The sequence below is a fragment of the Chroicocephalus ridibundus genome, chromosome 13 (assembly GCF_963924245.1).
Source record: "Chroicocephalus ridibundus chromosome 13, bChrRid1.1, whole genome shotgun sequence".
NCBI lineage: Eukaryota > Metazoa > Chordata > Aves > Charadriiformes > Laridae > Chroicocephalus > Chroicocephalus ridibundus.
Genome location: NC_086296.1, coordinates 16,445,713 through 16,473,255, shown reverse-complemented (window position 1 = coordinate 16,473,255; position 27,543 = coordinate 16,445,713). Strand labels below are relative to the sequence as shown.

General features: G+C 65.5%; 1 protein-coding gene across 3 annotated transcripts; it reads right to left on the bottom strand.

Moving 5' to 3' along the window:
* Positions 1-1,488: 1,488 nt before the first annotated feature.
* Positions 1,489-23,282, bottom strand: SCARF2 (scavenger receptor class F member 2). 3 transcript variants are annotated; one of them, XM_063351208.1, is made up of 12 exons: positions 23,059-23,131; positions 17,063-17,121; positions 15,910-15,952; positions 15,104-15,205; positions 14,275-14,794; positions 13,940-14,158; positions 13,403-13,531; positions 9,810-9,913; positions 9,610-9,727; positions 8,018-8,139; positions 3,882-4,034; positions 1,489-3,513 (listed from the first exon to the last, which is right to left on the bottom strand). In XM_063351208.1, exons 5-12 carry the CDS (start codon positions 14,754-14,756, stop codon positions 2,306-2,308), a joined length of 2,535 nt encoding a protein of 844 aa, XP_063207278.1. In that variant the 5' UTR covers positions 14,757-14,794; positions 15,104-15,205; positions 15,910-15,952; positions 17,063-17,121; positions 23,059-23,131; the 3' UTR covers positions 1,489-2,305. The 3 variants fall into 3 exon arrangements, with proteins under 3 accessions (XP_063207278.1, XP_063207279.1, XP_063207277.1); XM_063351209.1 differs by lacking the exon at positions 23,059-23,131 and adding an exon at positions 20,048-20,499; XM_063351207.1 differs by lacking the exon at positions 15,910-15,952 and having other exon boundaries at positions 23,059-23,282.
* Positions 23,283-27,543: the final 4,261 nt, after the last annotated feature.

Genomic DNA, 27,543 nt, shown 5'->3' with positions numbered 1-27,543 from the left:
TGCAGGAGTGAGAGGGAGAGGAGGCTGGGGCTAGTCCCAAATTCCCCTTGCTGGGTCACCATCGTGAGCACCATGGCTGCTTCCCCACAGATGCTCTTTCTGGCTGACGTGAAATGGTTGGTCCAGGACTGCGTGATGTCTGTGACAGCTTCTTTCCTCTTCAATTGTATCTATTTTTGCACTTTTATTGCCTGGGTTCGACTCCTTTCCTTCTCCCAGACCTTTCTGAGCCTTCTGGAAGCCTCTTCTGTTTCCCCAGTGGCCTCTGTGGCGGAGGGAGAGGGACTCTAATGCCATCCCAGGTCTCATAAGCTCAGTGCATCCGTTTTTCTATTGATTTTTGTCTATTTTGGCTTTGGAGACATTGAGCTGATTCGTCACCTCCCGTTACTCTGCCGTGTGATGTGCCAGGAGTAGTTTCAGCTGCCGTCCTTCATCTTCCTAAATAAAACCTGCAGGAGAGGGGAGGGAGAGCGAAGGCACTCTGAAAGGTGGCCAGGAGCCTTGTAAGCAAGTTGCGTGACATCCCATCCCTTTGTTCTTCAGCTTTTTGCTATGAGATGATGCTTCTCCAACCAGTGTCACAGATAGTCTGGCATCTTCGGCTCTGTGATGCTGAGTGGTGCCAGGGAGCGTGCCGGAGCCCCGGCCCCTCCGAGCGCCGTGTTGGGCTGGCCACAGTCCTGGTTCCGGGTGGTCTCATCCCATTCTGGTGTCCACCAGCTGGCCCCATCACCTCTGAGATTGCCCCACAGCTGGCCTTTTGGCCTGGTAGTCTTCTCCTGGGCCATCATCCCTCGCTGTGGGCAGAGCTCAGGATGGCTCAACAGCGGGCACTGGTGCTCCGGTGAGCCCCGTTTTCATTTCCCACGGCAGCGGCTCCGGCTCCGGCTCTTCCAGAGTGGTGGGTGCTGCAGCTCCGTGGGCTGCCGGAGGCTCCGGTTGAGGCTGATGGAGCCTGGCAGGGGCAGAGCTGCTGGTAGTCCCTTGGCAGGGGGGTTACAAAGCTGGGGTCAGAGCCCTGCACCCCACTGCCAGCCCCCCCGTGTCCCCCCGCGTTTGTGTCCCAGCACCCCATGCACCCAGCCAGGGGTGGACCCGCTTTGCCCAGAGGCCAGAGCTCTCTTGAGCCCCAGGGTCCAATCCTGGCTCTGCTGGAGAGGGTATGACCACAAGGCCGGTCTGCCCCCTCGGGGGCTCTTGCCAGGCTGGGGGAAGATGCTGGATACCGGAGGGGGGGGGCACAAGGGGCTGCTAATCTTGCCCCTACGGCTGGTCTCTGCTGCCAGGCGAGCAGGTAGCAGCAGGGACCTGCCTCCCCACCCCGCCTGCCAGCCTGTCACCTCCTGCCCAGACCTGCCGCAAGGTCATCCATCCCCCCCACCGCCTCCCACTCAGGACCGGGCTGAGCACCTGAGCCAGACCAGGCGATGCTCAGCACCTCACCTGCCCGCGGGGAGCGTGGGGCATGGAGACACGGCACCCGGCTACAGAAGAAATACATTTTTATTAGGAAAGCACTCTGCAGAGGTGCCAGGCTCTGTCGTACCAAACCAATCCCCCTAACTCCGCTGGATGGGACGCGGGAGCCCGAAGGGTGCCCAGCTCCGGCCATAAATAGTGCTTTGCTCCTGGCCGGCAGCGACCCCAGGGGTGGACGGGAGGGAAGCATCGGTCGAAACCAGCTCGACCCCACACCGAGCGCGGCACGGCTACGGTGGGACCGGCAATGGAGAGCCGTGCCTGGAGCCCAGGGTGCCGGGGGCAGGGGTTTGCCGCCGGTGATGGATGCGGGGCACATCCCCGGCGATGCCCTGGGCGCCGAGCAGCAGCACCCTCCCTCTCCCGTGCGCCGCGGGCCCGGCAGGCCAGAGTGGGGCGCGGGAAGCGAGCGGCTCCGTTACTGCAGAATATACCGTGGGTACGTCTAGTACAACAAGCGCTGCTTATGCGATCGATAATACTGCTACAAAAAAAAGGGGGGACGGGGGGATATGCCACGCAGGGATCCCCCTGGGTTGACGGCCGGGCCGGCTCCCTGCGGTCCTGCCCCGCGCGGGGAGGGCGAGCTGCCAGACGCGGGCAGGGAGGCGGCAGCAGGGCGCGGATGGGGAGGACCAGGTCCCGGGGCAGGGGAGAGTAAAGGAAAAAAAGGGATGAGGGAAATGGAGGGAGGGAAACGGAGGCTCAAGGCTCTTCCAGTGCCCCCTGCCCAGTCCAGGCGTCCACGTCCGCTGGTCGTGCCAGCAAACGTCCTTCCTCCCGGCGCGTGGCCGGCCGGCGCGGTGCCGGAGCCGGCTCCCGGTCACTGCACCGCCTGAGCGGGCGCAGCGGCTGCTCTGGGTGGCTCCAGGCTGGCTTCTCGGCTCTTCTTCCTGGGAGGCTTTTTAATGGGGGTTTTCTTGGCCGCTTGCTCGCTGGGGAGAGCCTGGTCCTGGCTGCTGCCGGCGCTTGGCTTTTCCACCCGCTTGGGCTCCCCGGCCGCCGGCTCGGCCGCCCCGGGGATCAGTTTTTGCAGGTGGGGAGAGGTGGGCAGCAAGGGCTTGCTGGTCTTCTGGCCGCCGGCGGCCGCCGAGCGCTTGGCTTTCTGCGGAGGGGTGGGCTTCTCCCGCTGGGCACCCCCCACCCCGTTCGCCCGGGTGCTTCCGTCCCCCTTGTTGAGGCTCTGAGTCTTTTCCTTCAGCTGGGCGGCCAGCTCGGAGGCCAGCTGGGGATGGAGGGGCTCGGAGCGGGGCTTGCTGGCGCTGGGGCTGCGAGGAGCATCCCTGCTGTCCCCAGCCCGCCGCTCCGGCTGGAAGGCGCCCATCTTTCGGAAGGCATTCTGCACCGCCCCGTTGATGCTCTCCGTCGGCTCCGAGACGGCTTTGCTCCGTTGCTTGGGCTTGGAGGGTGAGTGGGGCTCCCCGGTCAGGCTGGCTTTGCCCTCGGGGACGCCGGGCTCTTTCGGCTGCTTCTGCGCTTTCTCCTTGCCCCGCGTGCCTCCCTTCTCCTCCGCTCTGCCCTGCACGCCGGCCGACGTCTCGCTCGGGCTCCTCTTCCTCTTGGCCAAGCCCTGGCCTTGCTCGGGGCTGCCGGAGCGGGCGGCTGCTCGCTCCGGGGACCGGCTGGGCGCCGGCAGCGAGTTGGACTGGCTGGAGCTGTACCTGCCGTGGATCCAGGAGACTTTGGGCTTCGTGGCCGGGTCCGGGGGACGGGGCTTGGTCCTCTCCGGAGATGGTGGCTTCCCGGGGCTGCGGGGCTCCGCGACGGCATCCTCCTCCTCCTTGGACTGCTTGGAGAGGCGGGCGACCCGGGCGTAGAGCGCGGCGCCGGCCGAGCCCGAGCCGCAGGAGGAGCGCTCGCTGTCCGAGGACTTGAGCAGGGGCGTTTCGCTGCTGTCGGCCGGGAAAGCTCTGACGGAGCCCGTCTCCTTCAGGAAGGTGTATTCGCCTGCTTCCTCCCCGCCGGCTGAGGCCACCAGCTTGTCGCCGGGGCTGGCGGGTGTCCCCCTGTCCCTGCTGTCGCCCACGCTCTCTGCGGGAGGAGAGCACGAGGGTGTCAGGCCCAGAGAGGAGAAGGACCGAGATGCTCCCGCAGTATGGTGGGACAGCATCCCACCCGGTTCGTCCCCACACCCCGGTGTGTCCCCAAGGTCCCCCTGTCCCCTCCTCCTGGACAGGCACCCCAGCACGAGAAGGCTCTTAAAAGAACCCGAGAGCCGCAAATGCCAGCGGAGGGAGCTCTGAAACCCCACGAGAGGCGCCATCAGCACCCGCGTCCCTTCCCAGGGCACCAGGAGCCAGGGTGACACGGTCCCCCCCGCACCCCGCCACTGAGCAGGAGGTGGCCCCTGGCAATGGCCCCGAAGTCCCCCCGGGGAAGTGCCCCGTCCCCCTGCTCACCTTCGTGGGGGACGCAGTACACCGGCCCCTCGTCCGTGGTGTCAAAGGAGGAGAAGGAGCCGCGGGACGACCAGGATGGCGAAGGCTGCTCCACCACGGAGGGCGGCTCGATGAAGCTGCAGTTCAGGGTGTTCTCCAGGTCGTGGTGGGCCACTGCGAGGGCAAGGAACCGCTGTCAGTGCCCGTCCTGCCGGACCCTCCTAGCCCCCGTGCTGCCTGGGAGGGTGGGACGCTGCAACGCCCCCACCCCTGCGCAACTCGCCGGTGCGTCTTGGGGACCGCGGTGGCATCCCAGGCGTGGGGACAGCTCTTGCCGCGCATCCCCACCAGCTCCCCCAGCCAGGTGCCCACACAGTGACGCCATCAATGGTGGTGACCAGCATCCTCCATGCTTGGGGACAAGTGGCTGCAGACAGCAGAGCCCGTTGCAAGCCCTACACCTCCCATCTCCCCCCCCCCCCGCCTCTCCACGGCAGGTCTCCAGCTGCCCAAATTGAGGACGCACGCGGTGGAAGGACGAGCCACCCAAACCCCTGGGTCCCACAAAGAGCCGGCGAGCGTCCCAGCAGTCACCCGTGAGTTGCACGACCTGGCACGGGTACCCTGCAAAGAAAGTCCTGGCGTTTCAACCATCCCCTTCCGGGGGATGAAACGCTGGCTTTGATTACATGAATTTCCACATCAGCATCACCATTTGTGTTTTTCTTTTCCTTCTGCCAAAGGAGGTAGAAGGAGTGATGCCCGCAGCAGGGGGATGCGCAGTGCTTGCTTTTTATTTCCCCCCCCCCCCCCCCCCCCCCCCCGATTCTGCCACTTCTCAATCCCTGTTGCCAGCTTCTCCCATCCCGAAGCTGAGGAGGAGCATCCCCCCGCCTCGCCCCGGCACTGCCCCCTCCGCCTGCAGGGAAGCCGAGCGGAAGAGAAAATCCACCAGAGAGGAAAAACTTAATGTTAAAAATATTTTTGGTTTCAACGGTTAAAAAAAAAAAAAAAAAAAAAAAAAAAAATTAAAAAGCTGAGCAGTGACAGTTCTCTGGGCCGGGAGGGGACTGGTTTTTCTGTCGGATCGGTTTTTTCAGGCTTTTTTGCCGGGTAAGTTCACGTCCCAGCCCACCCCGCGGGGCTTCCCCGGGTGCCCGCGGCTTCAGCGTCGCCCTCGGGGTACCCCCAGAACCTGGGTGGAGGGGACTGACCCTTCCAGAGAGCCGGCACGCACCAGATGCTCTTGTCCCCATCCCCTGCCCGCTGGCTTTTGTCCCCTGGGGCGGTGGCAAGCTGTCCCCGAGCCCGGGCACAGCCCTGCACGGGCAGGCTCCCCCTGCGCAGCAGCCGTACATCCACATTCCCGGGTAATTTGTAACCTCTGCCCGCACATCCCAACCATCGGTCGCTTTGCGATTTGCTGCTCGGACTGTTTGATTCTTGCTTTACAACAGGATAACTCTTAAGTGTTACTGGGATGCCCACCGGAACATTTATTCTTTATTAGGGAATCCGGCTTCGGAGATGCAGGGCCATTAAAATAATGACGGCAGCGATGCACGCTCGCCCCTGCAGAGTTTGACTTCTTGGAGAAAGGAAGGAGGCGGGGGGGGGCGGGGGGGGGAGGAAAAAAAAAAAAAAAAAAAAAGCGATATTTAAAGAGCAAAGGGCCTGGAGAGGGGAAAAGGCGGAAGCGGCAGTTTCAACATGGCTTTTTCCTTGTAATAAAAACCAAAAAGGGAAAATTAAAAGCAGCCGGCTGGAAGCGGATGAAGGGAGTTGCTTCCTGAGAGGGGGGGGTGACGAGTGGCTGGGACTCACGGCCACGAGGCCCATCCAGGACTCGGATGAGACCCAGGATACGGATAAAGGATAAAAAGAGGACGTGCAGCGCACCCGGAGCCAGGCTTGGGGGCTCCTGCGTGGTTCTCTGGGATTTATCCCCCCCCTCCCCCCGCCAGCTGACGTACCACGGGCCGATGGGGCCGGGAGAAATCCGGGTGCTTTCCCTGGGTCCCCTCCTCCTGCTGCTCCTCCCCGAAATCTGCCAGAGCCACAGCACGGTGGTGCCGACCCCAGCCCTGCTTGCACGGTGGCCCACCGTGTCTCAAGACTGGGACGAAGCGGGAGCCCTCCTGGCCACCCCCTCTGGCTCATCCCCAGCTCTCCATGGCCAGCGTCTCCCATGGCCGGGGAGGTGCTGCGGATCCGAAGCCGGCGCTGAGGCTGGGGAGCAGCTTTCCAAGGGGGCACCCGGGACTCCGGGCACCCGGTGAACCTCAGTGGGGCTTCAAAAGCCGCTGCCCCACCTGGGGAGGTTCTACCACGCGTGGGCTTGTGCTCGCCAGTGGCGTGGTGGCGCCACGATCACGTTGGAAGCCAGAGGGGAAAACCCGCCCGGCACCAGCAAACGCCCAGTTGCGGCCGCGGCTCCGCAGCAATGGGAGCAGACCCAGACCGACCATCTACCCAGTGTCCTCCGCTTTGGCCAGCACTGGTTTCACCATGGCATCTCCACAGGGTTCTGAGTGCTTCCAGCACTGACCTGTCACTTGGGACGGGTCATTCCAGCAGCCCCCGCTCCCTCCTGCCGGGGCAGGAACAAGGTGGGGAAGAGGCGGCCTCTGCCACGTCATAGTGGCCATCGTGGCTTCCAGACGGAGCCACGCACTGACACGGCACCACGGTCACTGGGCATCACAGGGAGGGGTCTCCCGTCACATCAGGTCTCCCTTGCCAGGGGGGTCCCCAGCTTCAACGGGGCCTGGAGGCATCACCAGATCACGCACCAGAGGGACCAGGAGCTGCGGAAGCCCACGCTGGCTCCGTCGTGCCGCACGGGATAACGCCACGAACGCAAGGCAAGCCCCGACCAAAGCATTTCCCCCTCAGCGAAATAACAACCCCCAACCCCAGGAAAAGGCTCTGGGGAATAACCCCAGCCCTGCCGGGACCTGAGACCATCCCGAGCATCCCTCCGGCACCGGCGCCGCATCCCGGGGCCGCTGCCGCCCCTGTTTACACAGCGCGGCTGGGTGGGTGCCAGCAGCCTCCGGGCTGGCGCGGGGAAGGCGCAGGCAGCCCCCCTGGAGCCCCCCCCTGCCCTCGCCGCACACAGGCACCCCTCTGTCCTCCCCGAGCCCTGCCCGGCCCCTTCCACAAACACGGCCTCTGTTATCCTCTGTTATCCTTGCAGCGGGAATGTTTCTCCGGCCCCGGCGCACCCTGCTCCGGGGCAGGGCTTCGCCGTGCCCCACGCCGCGAGGAGTCGTCCCCCCCCCCGCCACTTCCTTGACGCTGGAGCTTGGGCATGGCATGCCGGGATTTGGGGTCACCTCCATGTGTCCCCCCCCCTCCCCGGCCCAGGACAGGGGATTTGGCCTCACGCCGAGCCGCTGCGTGGCGGCACGTGGCTGCTCGGAGCACCCTGCAGCATTGCCCAGCCGGGGAGGGGGGCAGGGGGCTGAGCCCCACGCCAGGGCAGGGTGGGGAGCGCTGCCTTCACCCCCCCCCTCCCCTGGGTTATTCAGCAGACGCCCAGCTCCTCGCGCTGGGAGCTCTCAGAGCGTGCGGGGTCCAGCCTTCCCTGGACGCAGGGGGTCCCCAACACCCCCGACACCCCCAAGTCAGGGGCTTTGCCGGGTGCGAGCATCCCGCTACCAGCCCACTGCGCGCTCGGGCAGCACGGAGAGGTCGCCCCAAGCCCCCACGCCTCCGTCCTCACCTCCACGGGGCAGCAGCTGGGCTTTGGCCCCGCGCGAAGCCGGGGCAGGATTAAAACCCAAAAGGCAAACGAGGCGTTTTGCCGCCACGACGGGCGTCGTTCCTCAACCAAAAAAAAAAAAAAAACCTCGCAAAAGAGCTCCGCCGAGCTCCAGGCGGCAGGTACCCGCCCCCCGCACAGCGAAACGCTGCGCTTTGAGATCCAGAAGCTGCAGACTGAGAAAGGGCCGAGTCCCTGCGAGCCAGGCAGCTCGCACCAAGCACGGGGATGGCCCCGGGGACCCGCGTGTCCCCGTCACCACTCCCCCTGTGCTCGCTGCCCCCCGCCTTTGGGGCTAGAGAAGGTGCTGTGAGCCACAGGCGCTGCACAGCCAGCAGGAAAGCCCCCGGCGTTTGGCTCTCTGCCCCCTCCCCAAACCCCAGCACCTTACCCACGACCTTGGGCAACTTCTGGCGGCGCAGGGGGATGCGGGGGAGCTTCATGCTGATCCGACTGAAACGCCCGCACAAGCGTCTCGGGGGCTTCTTGGCTGCTGCCGGGTCCTGGCTGGAGCTGCAAGAGAAGGCGACGGTTCCATCAGAGAGGAGCGGCGGGGACAGCCTTCACCGGGCCGTGGAGAGAGTCAGGAGCTCAGGGAGGTTGCGATTGCAAAGGGGTTTGGGGAAAGGGAACGGGGCAGATCAAAGCAGGGGGGTGCCCAGGCCACAGGGGGGCTGGGGACCTGCTGGGGCTCCAGCTCGCACGGCGCCGGGATGCGGAGCAGCGCCAGGGGACGGCGGCAAGGCCAGATCCGGCTGTGGCCGTTGGCAGCCCGGCCCCAAAACACCCGCAACGCCAGGCCGAGACCCTGAATCTTTAGAAAAAATGAAAAATCGCCTCAACCCAAAAAACAAACACGTGGCTTCTCTTTATTTGCTCTCTGGTTTTGAAGCCTCCTGGGGCTGAGGTTTCAAGCAATTATCTGCAGCCGCAGGAGCGAGCGGCTGCACGTGTTGACGCAAAGCAACCTGCGACGTGCCCAGCACCACGGCGGTCCCTCGGGATGCTCCGGTGAGGGACCGCTGCTGGGCCAGCGCCACGGGGGACCCAACTGCTTGGGGACGTCGCGGGGGTCCGGGCACCCCGGAGAAAGGAAACTGTTTTGAGCCATTTCCCCCCTCCTTGCGCGATCCTTCACCATGCAGGGCCGCGTTTGCGCTTTTATCAGCAGGATAAATACAGGCAGCCCCCAGGCTTTCCAAGCCAGATGTGCCGGGCTGGGATTGAGCTGGCAGGGCTGCAAGGGGAGGCTTCCGGAAAATTCCCATACAGCGGCCGGTGGCACAAGGGGAGGCTTTCTCTGCAGCCGAAGGAGCTCCCACAGCCTGTTCATCCCCCGCCCACCCCTCGCTGAGCGGCACAAGCCTTCCTCCCCCTGCAGTGGGGCTGTCCCCATCCCCGTCCCTATGGTGGGACGTCCTCCGGTGCCGCCAAAACGCCGCCAGCATCCTGACCTCGCTGCGGGAACAGACCTCACCCTGCCCGACCGTCCCCGCGCAGGACAGCTGGCAGCGCGGCAGCCCCTCACCCGCCCCCGGGGCTCACCCCGTGGCCCAGGGGGTTGTTTTGGGGGTCCTGGGCGTGAGCCGGTGCCCTCGCTGTATTTTAGGGTTGCCTCTGCAGAGCAGCTCCAGCCCCCAGAGACTGGAGGGAAATGAAGGTGAGGAGGGGGGGAGGAGGGAGGGGGTCCCCAGGCAGGGCTCACTCCGAACCCCTCCATCAGCCCCCTGCCGCGAGGACGCAGCGGGACCTGCTCAGGACCAGCAGGGCGCACGGTGCTGGGCGGGCAGCGCTGCTCTGCCTCAGTTTCCCTGCAAGCACCGCTGTTCCGCTGCGGTCCCCGCCATCCCCCCCACCCATCCCAGCCCCGCACGGGGCACCGATGTCCCCAGCCGTCCCCAGACCCGTGGGTCCCCCCTCCTCCCAGGGGGCTCAGGCTTCGTGGCAGAACCCGGCGAGAGCCCGCCCGGCCCCGACACTCACCCGCGGGCTTCGTCCTTCTTGCGGCAGACGCAGCAGCAGCAGAGCAGGGAGAGCAGGAGGATGAGCAGCAGCGCCAGGAGGGCTCCTGCCCCGATCACCCCCATCCGCTGGTTGGCCTCTGCAAGACACAACCGGCGGCTCAGCCCCGTGACGGCCCCGCGGCAGAGCCCGGCATCCCGGCCCGTGCCCCCAGCACTCACCCATGTGGCAGGCGCCCGTCAGCGGGTCGCAGGCGCCGTCGTGGCAGCTGCAGGCTTCGGCACAGTTGGCTCCGTAGCGGCCGGGTGGGCAAGTCAGGTTACAGCTGGAGGGAAGGGGTCGGGTGAGAGCCATTGCCACCCCGGCTGCCGCCTCCCCCCCAAACCCTCCGTTGCTCTGGGGAAAAGCAGGGGCCACTTCTCCAGGCTGCTCCTGCACAGCCCACCCCCCCCCGGCCCCGTAACCCCCAAGGAGCAGGAGCCCATCGCCCACCCAGCAGCGTCACCCATCGCTCGGGGACTTTGCTCGTCACCCTTGCTGCTCCTGCGCGGGGCTTCGCAATTCGGCACAGCAATCACGAAAGGTTGCTCACCCAGCAGTCGCAGCTAAAGACAACCCGGCGTCGCCCACAGGGTTTCCAGCTCAGCTCGGTGGTGTGGCACCCCCGGACTCCCCCACGCCGAAATGGGCAGAGCCACAGCGGCCACGAGCCGGGAAAGCACCCAGATTGATGTTGTTTTTATTTTTTTGGCCTCCAAGAAGAAAAAAAAAACAACTGAGCAGCCCTCAGGCGCCCGCTCCATCAGGGTGGACCCTCCCGGTTCGGCTGAGCAGGGGCCCAAATCCCCACCGCTGGTAAAACGACCTCCCTGACAGCGTCACCGAGGTGATGGGGACACGCACGAACGGGCACTGACCCTCGAGCATCAACGGCTTGAGCACAGAAAACGTGCATCAGGCACACGCCAAGCCACCCAGGGCTCCCGGTGTCAGCGGGACTGACACCAGCTGCCACCCCGGCGGTGGGACAGGCACCGTGGTGCAGGACCCAGATGGATTCGGGTTATGCCGGCGGCGCTGCCGGGCACCAAGTCCTCCGCCAGCTGCTCAGTGGCGGCAGCGTCCCGGGCTGGAGCTGCTGCAGCCGTAAGGAGCCAGCGGGCTCCAGCCCAAACCTGCTCCCCCGGGGGATGCAGCTGCCCCCCCGGCCCTGGGCGCCATGCCCGGAGGCGGCTCAGCCCATTTCACGCTCCCACCACTTGCAAAGCGCCGTCCCAGCCGAGCCTCGTGCCCGCCAGGCGCCGGCTGACGCCGGGACGGGCGCTGAGCGCCCGCGGCCGCTCCCAGCAGCTGCACCGGGGCAGCAAGTGCTGCAGGGCAGGGGCTGGGATATTTCCCCAGCAACCCAAAACCCCTCCCCCTCCCACTTGGACCCATATTTCTGTCCCAGGCTGAGATTTTGGGAGAGCACAGGAGGGTGATTTTTTCCCCCCCACGCCTCTGGGAACGATGTGGAGGAGATAAACTGCTCTGTGCACACCACCAATCTTTTAGCAGCTTTTCCTTCAGCATCCTCACAACGTAGAGCTGAGAGGACACCCCTGCAAGACAAGGACATCCCTTTCTGCCTTCCTTGCAAAAATCATCCCCTTTTCAGCAAAATTATATGCTGCTGCCCAAACCACTAGTTTGCACATAGTCACAGGGATCCGCCCGAGCACCAAGAACGTCCCTGAGCCTGCCCGGCGTGCACCGTATGGCACTGCTCAGCCCGCGGTTACAGCTCCGGGATGGTGCTGCGGCTGGGGCTGCATCCCGAGCAACGCCAGTCCCCACATCCCGAGCACCCCTGGTCCCTGCATTCCGAGTCCCTGCATCCTGAGCATCCCCGGTCCCCCACATCCTGAGCATCCCCGGTCCCTGCATCATGAGTCCCTGCACCCCGAGCACCCCCAATCCCCGCATCCTGAGTCCCTGCATCCTGAGCATCCCCAGTGCCCGCATGCCAAGCACCCCCAGTTCCCGCATCCTGAGTCCCTGCATCCCAAGCACCCTGGTCCCCGCATCCCGAGCATCCCCAGTCCTTGCATCCCGAGTCCCTGCATTCCGACCATCCCCAGTCCCTGCATCCCGAACACCCTCGGTCCCCGCATCCTGAGTCCCTGCATCCCGAGCACCCTCAGTCCCCGCATCCCGAGTCCCTGCATCCCGAGCACCCTCGGTCCCCGCATCCTGAGTCCCTGCATCCCGAGTACCCTTGGTCCCCGCATCCTGAGTCCCTGCATCCTGAGCATCCCCCGTCCCTCCATCCCGAGCCCCTGCATCCCAAGCATCCCCAGTCCCCGCATCCCAAGCATCCCCAGTCCCCGCATCCCCGGTCCCTGCATCCTAAGCACCCCCCATCCCTGCATCCCCGGTCCCCGCATTCTGAGCCCCTGCATCCCGAGCACCCCCGGTCCCCGCATCCCGAGTCCCTGCATCCCAAGCATCCCTGGTCCCCACATCCCGAGCACTCCCAGTTCCCGCATCCTGAGCGGCCCCGATCCCTGCATCCTGAGTCCCTGCATCCTAAGCATCCCTGGTCCCCGCATCCCGAGCAGCCCCGGTCCCCGCATCCTGAGTCCCTGCATCCCAAGCACCCCTGGTCCCCACATCCCGAGCACTCCCAGTCCCTGCATCCCGAGTCCCTGCATCCTGAGCATCCCCAGTCCCCGCACCCCGAGCACCTCCGGTGCCTGCATCCTGAGTCCCTGCATCCTGAGCAGTCCCGATCCCTCCATCCCGAGCAGCCCCAGTCCCCGCATCCCGAGTCCCTGCATCCCGAGCACCCCCGGTCCCCACATCCCCAGTGCTGCGCCAGGGCCTCGGAACAATGTAATTCCCGCGCTGCCCTCCGGCGCTGTGCAGAAATCGTTGCCACACACCCCTGGTGAGCACCAGGAGCCTCTTACCTCCGGCTTTGCTAACGAAGGTGGCAGCGATTCCCGGGATGAGCATCCCGAGCTGGCAGCGGTGCCCGGCCAGGCTGCCTCCCTGCTCGCCTCCGCAGCTCCGCCCGCAGCACGATCGGACGGCGAAGCCCCAAAATCCCACCCTAAATCCAAATGCTCCCTGTTTCCAAACCCTGAGAGAAATGCCAGCGCAGGCGGAATGCTGCTCCCGAATCCTTGCTGCCTCCGCCAGCCTCACGGTTAATTCCCGGGAAAATCCAAGCAACACCTGGCAGGACCTGGGGGGAGCTGGTTTGCCCCGGCCGGGTGGAAAAACGCTTTCCTCGCTTTTCAAACAGCATTTCAGTCCCACACTGGGAAAACACCACCAGGGGACTGATATCCCTTGTGCCCCTTCCTTGGGAAGGGGAGAGGGCCAGGGGGCTCTTCCCAGGGATGAGGAAGACCCCGGCCGGAGCGGCAGCTTGCAGCAGCAGCACCCCGCGGATGCCATGCCCGTGAGGCTATTTGCTATTCTGGGATGTGGTTTTCTCTCCCTTTTTGGCTAGAAATTCCAGCCTGGACTTAAAAACAAAACAAACAACCAACCACCATTTTGTCGACGGCATTTGTTTTTGCGCCAAATAGGCATTTCCTAAAGCAAAATCCCTCCCTGGCAGTGTTACCTTGCAGCTAACGGCTCCGCAAGCCTGTCCTTTCCCTTCCGCTCCAAAAAAAATCATCCAAATTATTGCCCGCGAGCGCTTCCACCACAGCAAACCTCTCGGCTGGGAACAACGTAGGACCCAAGGGGGCAAGAGGTGCCCGAGAACCGACTGTGCCCCGGGGCACAGCCCGGAGCGTGCCCACCGCGCCTCACTTACTAGATGCCGTGGGAGCCGGGGCGGCAGAGGCACCGACCGGTCTCGAAGTGGCACTGGCCGTTGACGCAGTCGCTGCAGACGAAGGCGCAGTTCTCCCCGTACGTCCCGTTCCGGCACTTGGTTTCGCACCTGGGGAGGGATGAGGGCAGGCGGCTGGAGCACCCCACGGCTCCTGGGACCTCCGGCATCCCCCCCCCCCGGCCCCCGGGGCCCTCCCGCCTGCGGGCAGGGAGACGGGGCTGCGCGTTGTCAGCCCCGTTTGGGTGCTGCGAAGCCCCGCACCCAACCTTGGGCACAAGAGGGGGCGGGAAAGCACCCCGGTGTGAGAGCTGAGCCCCACCATTACCCGGGAGCGTGGGGCGGGGGTGTCACAGCCCGCCTCTGCTCCCATGGCCGCGGCAGCGGGCTCAGCCCACCCCTGCCCTCCCCTCCTGGCTGCGGAAACCCACAGTCACCCCCCGCTCCCCGGGCAGGGAGCAGCAGGGAAGGCTGGGGGTTGCTGTGCCGGGGCCCGACTCCGCGTCCAGCCGCACTCACCGGTCTCCGATCCAGCCCGGGTTGCAATGGGAGCACTTGCCGTTGATGTGGTTGCAGGTGTGGCCGTCCTTGCAGGGGGGACAGAGCTTCTCGCAGCCCTCTCCGTAGAAGCCGGGCGAGCAGGGCTGGTCGCACTTGGTGCCGTTCCAGCCCGCCTCGCAGGTCAGGCAGCGCCCGTCCGCCACCGTGCACGGCTGCAGGCTCTTGCACTGCCCGCACCTGCAACAGCCGAGGAAGGACCCATCACCCGGCGCCGCATCCCCCAAAACCTCCTGCTGCCACCTCCCACCGAGCCCACGGCGCCGCTTCAGGCCCAACAGGGTCCGGCCACTCACCGCCTCCTGCAGCCTTGGCCGTAGAAGCCAGCCGGGCACGGCTCGCGGCAGTACTTGCCCCGGTAGCCCGGCTCGCACGTGCAGGTCCCATCCACCTGGTTGCACTTGCCCTTGTAGCACTGGCAGTAGCGGTCACAGCGGGGCCCGAAGGTCCGCTCCCGGCACTGGCAGCGCCCCGTGAACTGCTCGCAGGGCGAGTTGTTGCAGGAGCACTGGTTGTTGCAGCCGCGGCCCCACCAGCCGGGCTGGCACAGGCAGTTGCCCGTCTGCTGGTCGCACTGGGAGTTGTGGCTGCAATAGCAGGAGCTGGAGCACTGGGGTCCCCACCAGTTGGGCTCGCAGGTGCATTTGCCCGTCTTCTGGTCGCACTTGCCGTGCTTGCAGAGGCAGACGTTCTCGCATTTGGGCCCCCAGCGGTTGGGGTTGCAGGTGCACTGGCCCGTCACGTCCTCGCACTGCCCGTTGGGGTGGCAGCTGCACATCTCCTTGCAGTCGGGACCCCAGAACTGCCGGGGACACTCTGCGGGCAGAGCCGTCAGCCCTGGCGCTGCCCGTGGGACAACCCCACCAGAGGCCACCAGTGGAGACCCCCAGTCCCAACAGGAACTCTTGACCACAGTCCCCCCCCGCAGCAACCTCCCCGTGCGCTGGATCTCAGAGGAGACCCCTCCAAAGGGACGATATACCCTGGGGACAACGCCAGGGGGACAGGCAACGGCAGAGCAAGAGCATCCGCAGCCCCAACCCCGATGGCTCCGCTCTGGAAAGTGACCCCAGGGCCACCTCGGTGAACCCCGCCGTGGACACGTGGCCGCCCGCCGGTACTCACTGGTGTCGCAGTTGGCGCCGAAGTAGCCGTGGCGGCAGCGGCACTCGCCGGGCCTGACGCACACCTCGTTCTCCTTGCAGGTGAAGTTCCCCTCGCACACGGCTGGACGGATGGACGGACGGACAGACAGACAGCAGGCATGAGCCTGAGTGCCACCGGGCTCGTCCCTGCTCCCCCAACCCCCCCCGGCCCTGCAGAGCAGGGGAAGGGGTGCGCGGTGGCACTCCGGCTGCTGCTGAGCTGTGGCACTGTGGCCGTCCTGGCAAGCAGCCAGGCAGGCTGGATGGGACCCTCAGCAGGAAAATGCCACCAGCCTCCTGCCACCCAGCTCAGCCCCGTCCCTGTCACCAGCCTCCTGCCACCCAGCTCAACAGCATCACCGCCACCAGCCTCCTGCCACCCGGCCCAGCCCTGTCCCTGTCACCGGCTGCAGCCACCAGCAGCGTCCCTCGCTCAGCTCCGTATGGCCGGCCGGGAGGACGGCGACATGGGTGGGGGGATTGCGGGCAGCCACAAGCACGGTCCCCCTGTCCCCTTCCCTGCACTCCTTACGGACCGCAGCACTGTCACTGCCACCCCCACCACCACCTTGCCCACGCAGGGCCACCAGCCCCCAAAGGCCACCAGCCCCTCTCCTGCCGAGGGGACCTTGTGCCGGGGCCCGATGCCCGGAGCAGGGCGGGCGCAGGACGTGGGACAGGCAGCACCGCGGTGCAGGGAGGCACAGGCAGGTCCCGCATGGCCCTGGACAAGCCTCTGCAGCCACCGGGAGAGGGAGAGCAGCCCACCCATCCCATCCACCTTACCTGGGAGTTCTTAGACCTACGGTGATGGATACTATAGAAACCCCTAAAATAGACAGATTACACAGGTTAGGAGCAGTGAGTCTAACGGTTAGAGCAGGCTGGGGGGGTGAGGAGATGGGGACAAGCTCGCTGGTGGGACCATCCTCCCCCCACTGTCCTGGCAGACCCTGTCCTTCTCCCTCCCTGCCGGCACGCCGAAGGGACCGCGTCCTGTTCCCGGCGCACGGGCACCCAACGCATGCAGCGAGCGGTTACGAGGGCTCATGCACGGTGGGTTAGTTGGTTACGTGGTCTTCGCCGCCGGCTGCAAACCGCTGACGGCCCGGGCTGGCACGCAGAGTTTCCTCCGGCTCTCCTGGGGCAAGGCGAGCCCCGCGGCCAGCTGAGACTGCGGGGAGGAGCACAGGAACCCCAAAACAGCTGCCTGCATCGTGCAGGGGGTGAGAGCTCCCGGGGCTTCATGCTGAGCATCTGTGCCAGCTCGCCATGGCCCCCGCTAAGAGCTGTAACGCCTGGCCCAGCTGGGGTTGCCCTGCCTGCAGGCTCGGTGGCCCTGCCTGCCCTGGCAGCCTCTCCCCAGCGGGGCCACCATGGACGCGTGCCTGGCCGCGGCAGCTTCTCCTCCGCCGGCGGCTCCAGCTCGGCTCCTCACGCTGCTGCAGCACCGGTGGCACTCTGGGTCCCATCCCTGCAGGCACACCTTCCCTGTCCCCACGCTTCACCCCGGGGGACACCTCGCTGTCCCTTGGGTCTCAGAGCAGCTCCCCCAAATCCTTAGACCCGAAGCTGGCCGGCACGGAGGGAAACCCCCCAGCCTGGGAGCGGAGGTGACGCTCCTTGCGGAGGAGTCCACTGGGGACTGGGGCACCTCAGGACATCACTGTGGGGCCAGGGGGGACCCCAGGGCCTGGCTCTGTGACCAGCACCCCAGCACCGGGGCTGAGCACCCGTTCCATCCACGTGCTGCTGGCTCCGAGCGCGGCGGGGAGGCTGGGCAGCCTCCAGCAGCCCCGGGGAGCCCGGCTGCAGGCAGGGGTCCCTCGCCATGGGGCACAGCAGGGTGTCCCCTGAACAGCCACGGTGAGACCAGGAGGGCTCAGCAAAGGATGGGCAGATGAGCAGCGCCCAAACGAAGCAAAATGCCAATCCTTACCTATTAAACACTCGCTTCCTTGTTGCCTCCATCCCGGGCAGCACACGAGCACCGAGGAGCTGCAGGAGAAAGAAAAGCACCACAAATGGTTACGACCCTCAGAACATCTTGCTCCTTCCCAAAAAATCCACTGGGAGCATCAACGCAGTGATGGTGAGAGGTTCCACCCCCAGTGAGCGGTTGCTGCACCCCTGGGGGCCAAGGAGAGCTGTTGGCTCTTCCTCCACCACGCAGGGAGCACGGATCTGCTGGGGGGCTCCCATGGGCGCCAGCTTGAGATGCCCCACCAGCCAGCCGAGGTGAGGCCGGGAGCGAGGACGGGACCAGTCCCTCCCATTAATCAGGAGCGATGAAACAACAAAAGCCGCGTTTCCAACCATTACTGTAAAAAAAAAAAAAAAAATACCCCAAAGACCCTCAAAAGCTGGGGAAAAAAGGGACGGCTCTAAATGTCCCAGGAGAAAACCAACGGCTCTGCCCCTGAAGGCCTGGCAAAGCAGCCTGCTCCCGGGACGGGACGGCTCGGTGCCTGCAGCCAGACGCCCGGCACGTCTCCCATGGGTGCTGGATCCTCCGGCTCAGCAGGACACTGCGGTGACGGCGGGTCAGCAGCGCCTGTCCCCATCCTGCCCTCCCCTGCCTGCATGGACCCCCCTGCCCTCCCCTGCCTGCCCGCACCCTCTGTGCCAGGAGCCCGCGGGGGCCAGGAGCAGACCGGGAAGGACCCCTGCAACCCCCCCTGCCACGGGCACAGGGGCAGCAAGTCCCCCCTGGGCTCAAGGGACCCGTATTTCCACTCGGCGCTGACTGGCTGCCGCAGAAAGACCGAACATGACCTAAACCCCAGGCTCACTGCGCGGTGGCCGGGGGGGGACGGCACCCCAAAGGCAGGCTGGCACCTCCCTGCCGGGATGGCTGGAGCACCACCAGCTCCCAGGGCATGTCCCCCACGTACGAACCGGGCGATGCCGACCGCAGGCGGCTGGGACGTGTCCCTGAGCCCTTGGCTGTCCTGGAGTGCCACCACCTGCGGGGAGCACCCTGCCTGGGATCATCAGCCAAAGCGTTTTTGGCACAAGCTTGACCCCGGCCAACGCCAGGATGGGGGGGGTCTCAGACCCCCTCGGAGGCTCAGGGAGACATGGGGACCAAGCAGGGACACCTCACCCACACTTCAATGTCCCCCACCCCCCCCAAAAGCGAACGGCTGGGGGCTCACGGTGCTGCAACCCATCTCCCCGCACCGTGACACTGCAGGAACCCCCCCCCCGGCAGGGAAATCTGCTCATCCCCAGGGTGCCCCGCACCGCCTGGCCCCCACCGGCACCGGGAGTGATGCTGGAGGGTTAGACACGATCCGAGTGGACGCGGCAGTCAAGGAAAACTTCACCCAGGCTGGTCCGGCGGCGCAGCCTGGAATGCGTTTTGCTTTTTTTTTTTTTTTTTTTTTCTTTCTTTCCCTTTTTTTTTTTCTTTCCCTTTTCCTCTTTCTATGTAACAAATGCAGAAGAGGAGGAGGAGACAGCGAGGAAGTATTCGCTCGAAACCCAGCGCAGTCACAGGACCGCGTCTGGCTGCCAGACCGCCTTGTCCTGGGGCCGGGGAGGGAGCTGCCAGCAGCCCCCCCCCGCCGGCCAAACGCGGGTGCTGGGGAGGGGGGGGATGGGGGTGGGGGGGGTGGGGGGCGCAGCTGGATGCAGCTCCCACCCCCGGCCCCTCGGCGGGCAGCACCCGCACGGCCGAGCCGGGAGCATCGCGTCCCCCTTTTTTGCGGCGGACGGTGAAAAATTGGAAAGGAGGCAGAAAAGAACCACAAAAATGATTCAAGGCCTGGAAAAAATGCCTTGCAGCCGGAGCCCAAAATAGCTCCATCTATTCAGCCTGCCGAAGCGTTCGCAAGACGCTGCGACGGCAGCCGGCGCGTACCCACCCCCCCCGCCCCTCCCCGCCCGGTGCGGGGACCCCGGGGCTTGAGTGGGGGGCTCTGCTCCCGCCAGGCACGCAAGGGGATGCCGGGTGTTAATGGCCAAGCGGGGGGCCGACCATCAAACCACCTCCCTGAGGAGCGGCTGGGCCGGAGACAACGGTTCTTCCCTGCAAAAAGCTTCAGGCTGCCCTCCCTGAAAAGATTCACCGGCTGTGCCGGGATGCTCGGGCGCAGGCGGGCAAGGGTCCGCAGTGCCCTGACCCCCCCACCCCACGGTCCCGTGGCACAGCCAAAGTACCCGCTCGTCCCACCTGGGCTCGCTTTCACCGCTCCACCCTTTCGCAATTCGGTGTTGGGTGGGTTTTTAGATGAAACCGTCGCAGGTTTGCGAGGGGAAACTCCTCCGCTTGGGAAACCTCCTCCCTCGAGCCTGCCTGGCCACCAAAACGGGCATCGCGGGGGATGCGCCAAAAAGCATCACCCGTGGCCGAACGCCCCACGCCGACGGCCTGCTGAAACACGGCGGCAGGAGGGAAAACCCCTTCTCCTGACCGCGACCACCACCGGCAGGGAGCCCAGCCCACCCACCGCCTCGCCGGACGCGGGATCCGGGCTTATCTTTCCACTGATAGCTAATCTCTCCTTCCCCGTGCCCACCGATGGCGTCCCACGCCCCTCCGCTCAGCCCCCGCCTCCTTTATCAGCGGCTTTGACAGCAAATGAACTTGCTCCCGTCGCAAGGAGAGGCAGCTGGGATGCGGCACTGGGTAACTGGTGCTCCCAGTAGGGCACACGGACTGGTCCCCGAGCGCGGCGAGCCCCCGGTAGGGTCGGCGCTGGCCGCAGAGGTGACGGGCGCCCATCGGGTCTGAAACACCTCCCGTGGTCTCGGCTCCTACAAAAAGGGCTCGCTCTGTGTGCCCCGTGACCACTGGAACCGGGATAACTGGGAGATCTGTTCTAAAAGCTCGCTCCCGATGCACGCGGACGTGCCACCGCAGACGTGTGCAGCACAAACACGTTTTCTATTCCTTTTTTCTTTTCTTCGAAGCACTTACAAACGCCGGGAAAAAGAAGAAAGAAAAGTAGCCTCCGAGACGTTGCTGGGGCTCGGGAGCTTTGCTGGCGCGGAGGAGGAGGAGCGGGGATGTGAGCAGACCCGGAGCCGCGACCTGCAGGGACAAGCGCTCGATGCCAGCGTTGGCCCCGGCAACGTGGCCACGTCCCGCTCACGCCGAGCATCAGCGGGATGTCCACAAGTGCTCCGGGAGTTTCTAAAGAGGCAGAATATTTTCCTTGCGGATTAATATCCCGCATATCCCCTTTCCCTATGGCTACGGAGAGGGCTCCTGAGGCAGGGGGGGCGGCTCCTCATCCAACACAGCCCCCCCCTTCCCCCCCGAAGAATGAGGAGTGGGCTCACACCCCTGGAAGCAGGAGAGAGACCCGGGGGCTCGGGTGGGAGCTGCTGCCCGTGGTCGCCCGCGAGACCCCCCCCCCTGCTCTCAGCCCCCCGGGCAGAGCTGCAGAGGAGCCCTGAGGGCGCACAGCGTGTCCCCAAAGCCCACAGCGTTGCTGTCACCTGCCCCAGCCACGTGGCCACCCCCGGTGCTTCCCACCCCGCGCCTCCTCCCAAGCGTCACCCCGGTGCTGAGCTCCTTCTTTCTCCGTGTCACCCATCGCTCGGTGCCACCCAGCTCCCCCCGTGCGGCACACAGGGCTCTTGCATCCCAGGCAGCAGCATCCCCCCCGAGCTGAACCCAGCCTCGGGGCGCGGGCAGACAGACCCCCTGGTGCAGGCAGGAGTAGGTCCCCATGCGCAAAGGGAAACCCTTCAAGGCAGAGAAAGAAAAGAAAAAGAAGTTAAAAAAACCCCCAAGATTACCAAAAGAGAGCGTTAGCGAGAGCGGGCCGGGGACAAAGCAATGCCCGCGCGCGCAGGCTCTCATCAGCCTGCATCCCGGACGGCAGCTCCGGAGAGGGTCGCGCCAACTTGTAGCTGATTATAAAAGAGCTTCAAATTCAGGAGCAAGTTGCATCTAGTACACAAAACCTGAACACCAAATGGCTCCCAAACATGCCCTTTTCTGCTGCCCTAACTAGTTCCTCGCTGGCCGGCTCTCAGGAGGTCACGGGAGGGGCTGAAGCAGAATCATCCTCTGAAACCCGCAGCCGGCATCTCCGAGGGATGCCTGGGTGTGCTCGGCAGAGCCACGCGGCCAAGAGTCCAACCAGCAGCTTTACCACGCTCGGGCAGGGGACGCCGGGACCTCCTCCCCGAGCCACCTCCAGCCCAGCTGCCACCAGCCCCAGGCACAGGGCAGGACCTGCCCCGGGTTCTTGGGGCCACCAAGGTGGGTTTGGATGGTGACACGTGGGGTGTCCTCCACGCGGAGGGGAGCAGCACAGTGAAGTCGGGGGGGGGGGTGTGTGTGCGCGCGTGCCAGGTGTGTGGGTGGGGAGGGAAGAAGGGTTTGCAGAAGGGTGAGGGGTGGGAAATGACGCAGACATCATCTCAGCTTCCTAGGGACTGTCCCCTCCCCACTTTGTCTGGCTCCTAGGCTGCCTTCAGGCCCCATCTGCCATGGGAGGATGGACATCATCCCCTGCCCATCCCCTGCTCGCCAGCAGTTGCCTCTTGTGCACTCCATGGCACCCATGGGTGCACAGAGAGCGAGCCTGAGCCCTGCGGCGCTGGGTGCAGCACCTCCCCCACCTCCGTCCATCAGGGATTGGGGGGGGGGGGGGTGTGTCCCTGTGCAAGGGGGACCACCCAGGCACCCCATCCCTAGCATGTGGGGTGGGATGCCAGGAACGGGGCCCCAGGGGGGTGGCCCTGCTCACGTTCCCTCTGTCACCCCGGGATGCGGTAGCAGTTTTGCTGGGAATCAGCTGGGCAGGTCCCGGGCAGGCGGGGAGGGACGGCTCCCCGCATCCTCCCCTGCCGAGGAACAGCACAGGGCCCGGAGCTGCGGCCGCTCTGGCTCCTGAAATACCTCCTTCGGAAACTCAGGCTGTAATTTGAGGAGGGGGCACCAGCGCCCTGCGGCCCTGCTGAATGGAGCCATTATGCGGCCCCTCTCGCTGGCAGCACATGTTTTCCTTGTGGACTCGTCTGACCTCACGGGTGAGATGTAAAGGTGCATTTATGGCCCGGGCCCCCCATCAAGGGCAGGGGATCTTACTCTCCCCGCTGGGAGGGAGCGGCTGTGGGCGCTCCCCCTCCTTTGCCTGGGGCCAGCCCGACCCAGGAGCCCGGAGAGCACCAAGCCCGGGCGCTGCGGAGAAGCTTGGCCCGAGATGATGCTCTGCAAAGCGACCCATGGCACATGGAGAGCACTGGGAGCGGGGACAAGGCAGTGCCAGCTCCTGGGCCCCTATCGCCAGCCAGGCAGGCAGGATGCGAGCCCTGGGGGCAGCCAGGCAGTGCCAGCACCCACTTCCCGAAAGTCAAACCCGAGGGTCCTGGAACTGCCAACTCCACCATCCCAAGCAGCCCAGGGCAGCTCCACCAGGACACCCAGAGCATCCTGCATCCTGCCAGCAGTGAGACCGTCCCGGGGGGTGCAGGACCGGCCCCCCCACAGTCCAACCCAATCGCCGGAGGCACCCAGGACCCTCTCCCCACAACAGGACCGGCCCCGGGGATGCAGGATTGCGCCCCCCCCCCCCCCCCCCCGCCGCCCTCCCAGCACGACTCGATCCCCAGAGGCACCCAAGACCAGCTCCCCACAACAGCACGGACCCACGGGGAGGCAGGACCGGCCCCGGGACGCTCAGGACCGGCTCCCCGCAGCACTCCCGGGGACCAGCACCGCCCCCCCCCCGCTCCCGGCCCCGCCGGGGCTGAGCTCCTCGCCCCCTTCCCCGGTGCCCGGTTCCCCCCGCCCCAGCCCCGCATAAGCCGGACTTTGTCTTGGAAGGCGCCCAGCGCCGCGGCCGGCCCGGGGGAGGGGAGCGGCGGGTCCCCGTCCGTCCGTCCGTCCGTCCGTCCGTCCCCCCCCCGCCAGCCCCGGGCCGCGGGTCCCACCGCACACCCCGCCACACCTGCCCGCCCCGCCGCTCCTACCCGCCGGCCCTGCAGACGTTCCTGCCGCGGGGGCTCAGCTCCTGGGCGGCTCCGCGGCTCAACAGCAACAGCAGCAACAGCGGCGGCGGCAGCAGCGGCGGCGGCAGCAGCGCGGCGGCCCCGGCTCGGGCGCGGCGGGGCGGTCGCAACCCACCGGCCGCCATGACCGTCGGAGCGGCGGGGCCCGGCTTGACCCGGCCCATCCCATACGGGGCCGGGCGCTCTCCCACCCCCCCACCCACCCTCCCTCCCCCGCCCCGGCTCCGCCGTGCCCGGTACCCGCCCTGCCCCGGCGGCCGCTCGGCGGGCGGAAGCCGCAGTTGCGAGCGCTGCTCCGCCGCCGCCGCCGCCTCCCCCGCGCCCCTCTCGGCAGCGGCGGGAGGGGCCCCGCCGCCAGCCAGGAAATTCCGCATTGGTTCCCCTGACGGCGGGCCAGGCTCCGGGGGCCGCCGGCCGCCGCTCCCCCCGCCCCCGCCACCAGCCGCGGGGCAGCGCCGCCCCGACGGTCCCCGGGGTCTCTCCCCGGTAGGGCAGCCCCGCGGAACCGGCGGGTTTCCCGAGGATGGGGAGAAGTTGCGGAGTCCTGGCTTCCAGTTCAGCCCGGGGGGCCGGTAGCTCCCGGGAGTCCAGTGGCTCCGGGGGCTGGCAGCACCGGGGTTCGGCTGTCAGGGTGGTTTGGCGGGTCCAGGTCCCCGGGAGCCCGTGGGAATCTGGCAGCCCCGGGGTCTGGCTGTCCCGGGGATCCAGCAGCTCCAGGGGTCCGACAGCCCTGCACGTCCAAGAGCCCCGGGGTCTGGCTGTCCCAGGGGTCCGGCGGCCTGCGGCCAACAGCCCGGGGTCCGGCTGTCCTCATGGTCTGGCAGCTCCAGGTGCCCAGGAGTCCCTGGGAGTCCGGGAGCCCCAGGTTCCAGCTGTCCCTGGGAGTCCGGAGCCCCAGGTTCCAGCTGTCCCTGGGATCTGGCAGCCCCAGACGCGCAACAGCCCTGGGATCCGTTTGACCTGGGGATCCAGCAGCTCCAGGGATCCAACAGCCCTGGGTGCCCAAGAGCCCCGGGGTCCAGCTGTCCTAGGGGTCTGGCAGCCTCAGGTGCCCAACAGCCCCGGGGTCCATCTGTCCTGGGGATCTGGCAGCCCCCGGTGTGCAACATGACGGATGCAGCTGTCCTAGGGGTCCGGCAGTGACAGTATCCGTGTGACCTGGGGATCCAGCAACTCCAGGTGCCTGACAGCCCCGGGGTCTGTCTGTCATGGGGGTCCGACAGCCCCAGTCCTGGGGTCTAGCTATCCTGGTGGTCCAGCTGTCCTGGTGGTCTGGCATCTCCATGTGTCTGGCAGTCCCGGGGGTCCAACAGCCCCTGGACCAGTCTGCTGGGAGCCAGGCAGGGACCCGCGGGAGCCAAGTGGTGCCTGCAGTGACAGGGCCAAGGGAGCACAGCCCTGAACAGGGACAGAAGGGCTCCAGGGGAGCCACTGGTTAACCCACCGTAAGGACACAGCTGGGAATTTTGGGGACACACTGGGCACCCCTAGCCCAGTGGGGCAGCCTGCTCAATAAGCTCCCTCAGCCTGACAGCACAGCAGCACTGAACGAGCCGGGGCTCCCCTGGCCGCCGCCCTGAGCCAGCTGGCTTTTCAGTTTAATGGTCACGGCAAGAGACGGCTCAAGCTTGTCCGAGCTCCAGGGACATCCGATAGCTGTATGGTGAAAGCACGGAGGGAGGACACGCCAGCCACCTCCCATGTGGTAGCACAAATGCAGCTAAATAGCTGCAGCCATCCATCTCCTGCTGAGTGCTGCCTGCATCCAAGGCGCTGTGGAAGGGTCTATGGAGAGTGGGCATCTCCTGCGGAGCTGGGTGTGAGTGCCGGGGGGGGCGGTTCCTGCGGATGTGGAGCCTCCATCACACTAGGCATGAGTTGGGCAGCATCCTTCTGGAAAGGATTAGGGAGTCCTGGTGGCGTCCTGAGCACCTTCCCAGCCCTGGGGTCCCTTCACCGAGCAAAGAGTAAATGAGTTTGGTGTGTTCTCACCACCACCGTCCTTCGGTGTTTGCAGTACTGCTGATGTGCGGGGAAGGTTTCTCTCCCGCTCAGACGAGAGCTTCCCAATGGGGAAGTCTCTGGCGGTCTTGCCGGTGGGAATTATTCTTTTTTGCAGTTACGCGCCAATAAATGTGCCTGCAAGAGTCTCGCTGACCTCCCAACGCCCGGCCACGGGCGGTAGCTTGTGCAAAGTGCACAGACGGATTCAAATCTACAGGACTGTCCCCTGCAAACGTCCATTCTTTGCATTGGCTTTCAGAGACTGCCCCAGAAGCCATCGAGAACCTGCGATTTTGGATTTGTAACATTCTGGTCCGGCGCCTTGTCTAGCAGAGTGCAGCCAGCCCAGGCGCCCGCAGCCTTTGCGTGTGCGATGCCGCAGCAGGGAGCAGCCCCGACCCTCCGTGACGTGAAGCTGGGAAGGCAAAGCCGAGCACGTTCCTCCTTCCCACTGAGTGACACTGGCATCGGACCACCGGCGGGGACTCGGATGGCAGTGACCATGCCTGTGATTGCCCTTCCCCCATTCCCTGTGCCACGGGTGTATCGGCATGTTGTGGCCGACATCCTCGCGGCAGCATCCTCGGTGCAGGGGAAAGGTCTGACGGTTTACCCAGTATAACCCACCGACTTTCCTTTCCAGCCCTGAGCTCTCAAACGGGTTTGTGACTGTTGGGTACCCCCCTCCCTCCCCTCTGCAGCCCCAGCACCTTCACATGCCCGCAGTCCCCTTCCACACATTCGGCAAACAGCATCCCTTGCCTGGCTTCCCCTGCCTCCGCATCCCTGTCTCCCAGTTCTGCTCGCAGGACCTGTCTGGAGGGTGCCCAGAAACACACGGGCGGTCCTGCTTGGCCCCCATGGCCAGGGCATGAATGCCAAGACATGAATGCCAAGACTGTGGTGACCCGGCTGCGTCGAGGCACGAGGAGTTCCCTCGGGATGACTCAGCCCCGGGTTGGGCTCAGCATCCCTTTCTGTCCGGGAAAGTGAGCTGGGGAAGGGGTTAACTCCGACGTTAGGCAGGCTCGGCAGTCGCACCCCCATGCCTCCCCTGGCAGCCCCGTCCACCTGGAGCTTCATCCTCACTCCAGCTGTTTCCATAACCGGGATTCCCTTCCTACCTCCTCTCCCATCACCTACCTCCCTGCTGTGCCAGGGTGGGCTCACGCTGTCGCTTTGGGCAAGGACGCGTTTGATTTTGGCTGTTTTCCGGCTTTAGTGAACAGCTCGCTCTTCTCTTCCTGCAGGCAGCAGATCCCGTGCTGCCCCGTTTCCACCAGATCTGACCCGTGCCGGGGCAGGGGAGATAAGCCGGTCCCTTGGAAGATGCTGCCGGCTGGTAGCCAGAGGCTGGAGAAGCTGCTGAGGACGCTGCGGGGAGGAGGCGGAGGGAGGATTTCGGGTGCTCAGGGGGGTGGCATGGTCTGGGCTGGTCGGTGCTGCCAGGGCTGGGGGATTGCACGGCCCTGGGATACCGGCCACCCTCCGGGGCCTCTCCCTCTGCTCCCAGCGAGGCTGCTGCCCGCGCCAGCGCCCCGCGAGCGCGCCTGGATGCTTTCCATTACAACGCCGTTTGCAGTTCCTTTTTCAGACTTCAGGCTGGAAACGCCCCGCCAGGTGCTTGCCTCCTGTTGAACTGTGTTTTGGAAAACGTCAGAGGAAAAAAAAAACCAAAACCAAAAAACCCACCACTGGCACTATAGTATTGCCGAACGCAAAACTAAGGAGGGGAAAAAAAAAAAAAAAAGTTGTTTTGTCGACAGTTCAAAAATCCCCGCGGCTCTTCCAGCGGGCAGGACTGCCCGACGGTCGGCGGCAGGGAGTCACACGAGACGAGGCGCCCGTCACCGTCCTGTCGGGACGCAGCCGGGCTCTGCTCCTTGGAAGGAGCGCCCCGCTCACGTCTGCGCTCCGGCTGCTCACGGCGTTGGAGCGCGAGGCGGCCGAGATGGTTGCTGCAAGGATACGGGTTCTTTCCCCTTGCAACTCCCCCTGCCGCTGTAGGCAGCATCCTCGCGAGCCGGCGCGCTCGCAGCACGGGCTACCGGCGTACCCGCCACTGCTTCACGCCTCTTCTCCCTTCGGGACAAGCAGAAAGCAGCTTCCAGCAGCAAGAGCTAAAACTGAGCGGGGTGGGGAAAAGCCTGAGATACAGGGAGGGTTTGGTCGGGTCAGTGGTCCCAGAAATAAAAGGAGCGGTTGCTGTTTTCCGGCTGAGCCACGGGTAAAGGTTGCTGGGAACACAGGGATTTGCAGGGGAGGGGGTTTCAAGGGCATTCGGTGCTTTGGGTAGACAGGAGGCAGCACCCTGCACCCTCACGCCATACCCAGCCCCTGCAAACACCGGCACGTCACCCCCGGAGCCATGCTGCGGAGCCGCCTGGAAGGCGCTCCAGTCCTTTCTGTCTTGGGAAGAGGGCTGGGGAGGGGGTTACCTCC